General features: G+C 33.9%; 1 protein-coding gene across 1 annotated transcript in view; it reads right to left on the bottom strand.

Moving 5' to 3' along the window:
• Positions 1 to 7,035, bottom strand: part of LOC107677331 (protein Hook homolog 2-like) — a 17,177-nt gene that overhangs the window by 1,288 nt on the left and 8,854 nt on the right. Inside the window, exons 10-20 of the mRNA XM_016472211.1 lie at positions 6,277 to 6,417; positions 5,933 to 6,199; positions 5,847 to 5,865; positions 4,799 to 4,959; positions 4,617 to 4,704; positions 3,290 to 3,295; positions 3,132 to 3,166; positions 2,971 to 3,053; positions 1,766 to 1,869; positions 1,570 to 1,677; positions 1,422 to 1,493 (exon numbers count right to left, since the gene is read on the bottom strand). Coding sequence (XP_016327697.1) covers positions 1,422 to 1,493; positions 1,570 to 1,677; positions 1,766 to 1,869; positions 2,971 to 3,053; positions 3,132 to 3,166; positions 3,290 to 3,295; positions 4,617 to 4,704; positions 4,799 to 4,959; positions 5,847 to 5,865; positions 5,933 to 6,199; positions 6,277 to 6,417 — 1,084 coding nt within the window. The remainder of the gene's footprint in view (positions 1 to 1,421; positions 1,494 to 1,569; positions 1,678 to 1,765; positions 1,870 to 2,970; positions 3,054 to 3,131; positions 3,167 to 3,289; positions 3,296 to 4,616; positions 4,705 to 4,798; positions 4,960 to 5,846; positions 5,866 to 5,932; positions 6,200 to 6,276; positions 6,418 to 7,035) is intronic.

Raw genomic sequence — 7,035 nt, 5'->3', positions numbered from 1 at the left:
TTTCTTTTGCTTCCCTTCAAGCAGTCTAGTGGCTGCATTTTGAACCAACTGAAGATGAGAAATGGAATATGAAATATTTTTTTTTTTTTTTTTTTTCAGTTTTATTTTCAGATTCCATTTTAATGGTTGAATAAAATTTTTGTAATCAAAAAGCATGTCTAATTAATTGTTATGAAATTAAATGACAATTTATTGAATGTTTCACAAACATTCCATTTTTAGAGCCCTATGAAATACGTTCTATTTTTCCCCAAATTCTTTTTTTTAATAAAACGGATAGTTCCGGTCCTTGATTCTGATTGGTTGAGCCGCGTTCGAAGCTGTTGTAAATTACTCTACAAACATACACCTTTGTTTACTTCTGTGTGTTGCTCGGCAACTACTTTGTTGTAACCACAACTGTTTCTGAGGAACTGCATTGTTTGGTGGAAGAATACTGTTATTATTATCATTACACTTTATTTGCTCGGTTTTATTTTGTGAAACCTTACTACGTATATGGAATAACCGTTTTATAAAAGCAATAAGCCCCGTGAAGCCGTGGTTTACAGTGAATTTATAACAGCTAAGGGTGGTTTAGGCACTCCGCTTCACGTTGTACCTAACAACGCCCCTTAGCTGTTATAAATTCACTGTAAACCACAGCTTCACGGGGCTTATTGCTTTATTTTACCATTTCAATTTTTTTTTATTTTAATAGCAGAATTAAATTTTAGTAACCAAAAGAAAAAAAAGAAAATAAAATGTCTAATTAATTGTAATCAGAAAGTATACAGAATTTACGTTTAACAAACTAATCTTATGGAAATATGTTGTCCACCCCCCCGCCCCAAATTCAGTGTTTTTCATTTAAATTTTTCTGGAATCTGTTTTAATGTTCAATAATTAAAAAGCATGTCTAATCAAGTGAATTTAGAAAAACGTAACAACTTAATTTATTAAATTTTTTACAAAAATAGGGCCCTATGAAACGTTTTATTTTTCAGTCATTTTGTGTTGTTTGTTTTCAAGTTTTTTATGGATTGAATACAATTAAATTTTTTTTATAAAAAATGGTGGTAATCAAACAAAGGCTTAAAAAACAATTTAGTTAATCTTTTAAAATGTATTCAAATCAAAATGTAACAATTCCTTTTATTTCTGGAAAACTTCCTAAGTTTTGAAATCAAATTTAGGAAGAAACAAAATTAAGATATTCCTTAAAAACACATTTTCAGTAACTTATTATTAGCTTATGTTTACTACTTCCTAAAAGCATGCCACATATAGATATAAAAAATTATATAATAAAAAGCTGAAAAAGTCTTTCAACAAAAATATGATAGTATTCTTTCAGCTTTGAAACTCTCCTAAATGTGTTTAGTGTTTTGAATGAAGGATTTCCTGCAGCATCTGACAGCGTGTTCCTGTGGTTTCCTCACCATGTTGTACCAGGCTGAGATGATGAGCTTCTCCTCCTGGTCGTGTCTGGAGCGCGTCCTCTCGAAATCATGCTGAACACACAGAGACGAGCGTGAGATCATCACCACCACACGAACAGCAGTCTGTCTGTGTGTGTGTGTGTCTGACCTCCAGGTGCTGTATCTTCCTGTCCTTCTCCGTCAGCTGGTTCTTCAGCACCTGGACTTCAGCAGGAACTGCGCTGGACTTCTGCTTGGGGTCCAGAGTCTTTATGACCTGAAACACACACGCCTGGCGTTCAGGGAGACACGAGCAGGACTGTTCTCTCACTATACAGCACTATCTATCTGCAGTCTATACTGACGGTGCGAGCTTTCTCCACGTATCTCTTGTATCTGTCCTCCATCCGTCTCATGTCTTCATCCTTCTTCTTCAGGATCTCCTGCAGCTCGTCGATCTTCTTCGCCACAGACACACACACACACACACACACACACACACACACACACACACACACAGTGTATCACTCAGTATTGTGACAGCAGCTCAGATGTTTCTATAGGACTATTGTAAGAAGCAGTTGTGTAACATAATAAAAGCATGGTTTACTCTTCAAAAATCATTTTTTTGTCATACTGTAATGAACCGATACAAAGCTTCAAACACACTCCAGTCTGTTCAGACTCTCCTGATTCTGAATCATTTGAATGAATCAGTTCGTTCAGATGAATTGTTAATGAACTGGTTTAATTCAAAAAGCGCAAGACAAAAAAAAAATTGTTGTATTTCAGTCCAAGCCAATATATATATATATATATATATATTTTTTTTTAAAAGACCAAAAATACCTATTATTGGAATGTATTACTGAAATTAAAAATAAAGCTAAAAAGAAATATAAACACCACAGAAATATAACAAAATGACAAACTATGATAAAATTGGAAATTGAAATTATAATTAATATTGCAATATAAAAATATTATATTATGTTATAACAAATATAGAGAATATTTTTTATAATAAAAAAACTAAAAACAAACTACTTTATTTCACTCAGTTACCAAGGCAACATTTATAATTTTCATAATTTTTTAAGTACTAAAATTACTAAAACTAAAATTGAAAATAAATTAAAGCTAAACAGAAATATAAAAAACTAATAAAAATGACAAAAGCACATAAAATGACTAAAACTACAATAAAATTAGAAACTAAAAATAATTATTACATTATAAAAAAAAGTAAGTATAAGACAAAAAATGTGCACAAAGTTCAGTCAGTTACCAAGGCAACATTTTAGATTGCAACTGCATGTTAAACTGTATTTAAAACATTAAAGTTATATATTTAAAAACACAAAATCATATCAAATTACTAAAACTATGATATTGAAAACTTATATATACAGATTTTTCATCAATCTTAATTATCACAGTAATTTTTGATACTTTATCTGATGAGTAGCTTGCAGTTTGATGTGTTGTGTGTCTGTGAGCTAAATCAATAAAGATGTCATCAGAATGACCTTTGACCTGCGGCTGGTCGTGTGTGTGTGTGTGGACTCACTGTTACTGTCCACATGCGGCTCCAGATCATCAATCACCTCCCGTTTCCTCTGCAGGTCAGAATGAGCCTCATGGAGCTTCTCTCTGATCAAACACACACACAGCATTAACACAACATCTGATGAAGACGCTGGCTCAGAGAGGACAGACAGAGACACTCACAGATGCTCCTCCAGCTTCTTCTTCAACAGCGACGACTGTCAGGAAAGAGAAACAGAGCAGTGAGACGCTGACCGATCACACACCGTCAGTGATGATTCACAGCACATTAACAATCAGTGTCCAAACAGAAAGCAGACGGGCCGGTGGGCGGTACTTACAATGACCTGAGGCGGCAGATGATTGGTCGATTAGGAGAGGTGGGCGGATAAAAACAGACGAGCAGGCGTTAATTTCAGCACCGCAAACAAAACCGTTACAGATCTCACACATCAATCAACCAGAGACAGATAGAGACTCTTTAGAGGATACTGTGTGGTTTAACATCAGATCAGATGATCAGGTGAGTCATTAAATCAATCAATCAATCACAAACAGATGGAAATCACTCAAGCGCTGCTGTCTGAGGAGATACGCCACTCACTACACATTTACCATCCATTTCATAGGGATTTGACTGGAGCATTTTCTATCGGATATATGATATGAACCTCACAAAAACAGCTCAAACTTCACTCCAAAGTAAAAAGAAAACAATATTAATTAACAATTTTTTTTTTTTATATAATTGACAAAAAATTAAAAATGTAAACCTTTAAAATGTAGTCAGTTACCAAGGCAACATTTATAATTTCATTATTATTAAGCACTAAAATTACTTCAACTGAAATTAAAAATAAATTAAGGCTGATCAGAAACATAAAATACTAATAAAAATAACTATTTAAAAAAAAATATAAAACTGTATATATGCATAGTTTTAGTTCTTTAGTTTAGCCCAAATTTCACACCAAAATAAAAACCGGTTTTTAAAAAAGTTATTAAAAAGGTAAAAAAAAAAAAACATTAAAATTAGTGTAAATTACAATGATGGATACTTTACAAATAATATATTTTTTTAGTTTTAGTTGTTTTTAATTAATTGGTATTTTTTAATATCAATTCTAAAACTAAAAATGTGAATTATTAAAAAAAGTGTCATTATTAAAAAGGTAAAATAATTTAACCATAAAAACAAATGTAAATTGCAACCAATTGCCAAATTGCACTACAATGGTGTATAAATACTTCATAAATAATATATATTTTTCAACAATATATTTTTAATTAATTGTTAATGCTACTAATTTTGTTTTAACAGGACTTCCATTTGGATTTGACTGGATGTTAGTATGATATTATTAATATTATTCAGCTCCACCCACACTGACTTCCTTTTCTCATGTCAAATAATTTACGAGGTGGAGCAAGTTATTACATTCAGAAGAAAAATGATAAAGAATCATAATTCTTTAGACTAATGTCATTCATGAATCGTTCGCAATAAGAGCAGAGACCGATGAATTAAGGAGTCGATTCTGTCGGAAATGAGGTGGATCGTCCAGCAGACAGCAGCACTGAGTGTTTGTGGACTGAACGGAGAGATTTTAGCTCAGACACAGTCATGACGCGAGGAATCAGTTTTCAGTGAGTGTGTGTGTTACTGACGTCCTCGGTCTTGCTGTCCTGCTCCTGTAAAGCTCTCTGCAGTTCCTCCACCTGAGCGCTCAGCTCTGAGATCTGCTGCTGACTCAACCTGACACACACACAGACAGAGAAAGAGCACGTCACACTCCATACGCTGATGTATCTGACACACATCACACACACACACACACACACACACAGACCGGTTCTGCGTCTCGAGTGTGTTCTGGCTGCGCTGTGAATCCTCCAGCTGCGTCTGAAGCTCCTCCAGTCTGTGTCTGTACGACTCCTCCTGAACACACAGCGTCTTATTCTCCTGCTGCAGACGCACAACCGTGTCCCTGACACACACACACACACACACACACACAGAGAGAAAACACATTCACATGTCAGACTCATCTTATGTACACAGATAAGTGCCAAGGATCAAAAACTAATAAAAATGACAAAAGCACATAAAATGACTAAAACTACAATAAAATTAGAAACTAAAAATAATTATTACATTATAAAAAAAAGTAAGTATAAGACAAAAAATGTGCACAAAGTTCAGTCAGTTACCAAGGCAACATTTTAGATTGCAACTGCATGTTAAACTGTATTTAAAACATTAAAGTTATATATTTAAAAACACAAAATCATATCAAATTACTAAAACTATGATCAAATTTTCAATTATATAAACCAAAAACCATCTGTCCAAATATGTTCGGTTGTGGAAATTTTCGTGCATCACTACTAAATATTAATACAAAAAACTGCTCATTTATATAATGGAATAAAAACAGTATTATGTAGTTAAATTATTCTACGACAAAAGATAACGATTAAAAATGCAACACTGCCAGGCTTATTATAGTTAAAACTAAAACTATATTTACACTATTTAATATATATACACTATATACCTTTTTCCTGCTAATTGCCAAGTCAACATTACTCCTTTTAAATCAGTTTACTAAAATAACTACAACTAAAATAAAAATGAATAAAAATACACAGACATTTTTAAAACTAAATTAAAAAAAATGACAAAAACAACAAAATCACTAAAAAACCTAAAATAAAAATGAAAACTCTAAAAATAAACTCATTCAGAATATTAATTATCACTATAATACTATCTCAAAGATACTAAAATAAGATGGATGTTTGAGAAGTCTACTAGCACATTTTTTTTAAATATAAGAAGATTCTTAAATAATTAGTAAATAATGTAAATTAGCAAACAATTAAACAAACAAGCACTTTGAATTCAGCAGCATCACTATTTCTGATGTTTTAACACTGAGGGGGCAATTTCTGGCATCTTCATTTTGTGGATCTTGATCTGCTAGTACTCACACTGACGGTGTAAACTCGTGTGCTGACGTGAGCAGTGTAAGCAGCGTTCCTTCACCTGTCTCTTGTAGGTGTCGAGCTGCGAGCGGATGGCGTTCGCTCGGCGCAGCTCCTCCTCCAGCTCACAGGTGCGCTGCATGTAGACGTGGTTCCTCTCCTCCAGCAGACGCACCTGTCTGCGCAGATCGCCCAGATCCTCCAGCTTGCGTTTGTACGTCTCCACCATGGCCTCCAGTCGACTCACGCGGTCAGACGAGTGCCTGCAGCAGGAAACACCAGTGATGAACACAGAAAAGCGTGTCAAACAGCAGGCAGCGAGGCGTCTGGCGTCTCGGACCTGAGGATGTCCATCTCGTCTTTGAGGGACTGGGCCTCCTGAGCGAGGCTGGTGAGCTCCTCGTTCCTCAGCTGCAGATCCGTCACCTCTCGCTCCAGAACATCTGCTCGCACACGCAGGTCGTCTCGACTGCTGTCCAGCCTGAAACACACAACCAAACAAACATTATCAGGCTGGGAGATTTGGGTTGGATGTTGTAGTGAGTTTGACAACGTTTAACTTCTCATACCACTGATGCTTAGAAGATATCAAGGTTAAAAGAACAGAAAAGGACGCAGCAGCCTTTGCATGAGATTTCTTTCTGGTTCACATTACTGGTGATAAACTTTAAACAAGCCTATGGGTTCATTTTTCACATTCACATAATGCTCAAATTATAATTACTTATAAAATTACAACTATAATTGTCCATGTTTTTACACAGTACTGTAACAAAGCTAAAAAAAAAAAAAAATTACACAGAGGGAGGGGAGTCCTTTTTCTATTTGAAAATAATATATAGAAAATATATAATTATAATAAAGAAATAGTATGAATATATTATTTATATATTAAATGGAAATATAATATTGTTTTTGTGTGAATGGATATAACCAGAAAAGAAATGAATACTTTTTTGTAATTAATTACAATTATAATAGTATAGGAATATTAATATCATATATTAATGTAACAGTGCATAAATATAATACTATAATTCTTTTTGTATTTGTATGAATAGACGTATACAGAATTTAAGTAATAATGATTAATTATATT

This window comes from Sinocyclocheilus anshuiensis, unplaced genomic scaffold (assembly GCF_001515605.1).
Source record: "Sinocyclocheilus anshuiensis isolate Anshui unplaced genomic scaffold, SAMN03320099.WGS_v1.1 scaffold644, whole genome shotgun sequence".
NCBI classification, from domain to species: domain Eukaryota; kingdom Metazoa; phylum Chordata; class Actinopteri; order Cypriniformes; family Cyprinidae; genus Sinocyclocheilus; species Sinocyclocheilus anshuiensis.
The sequence above is the reverse complement of the archived record's forward strand: the minus strand, read 5'-3'. Positions and strand labels throughout refer to the sequence as shown.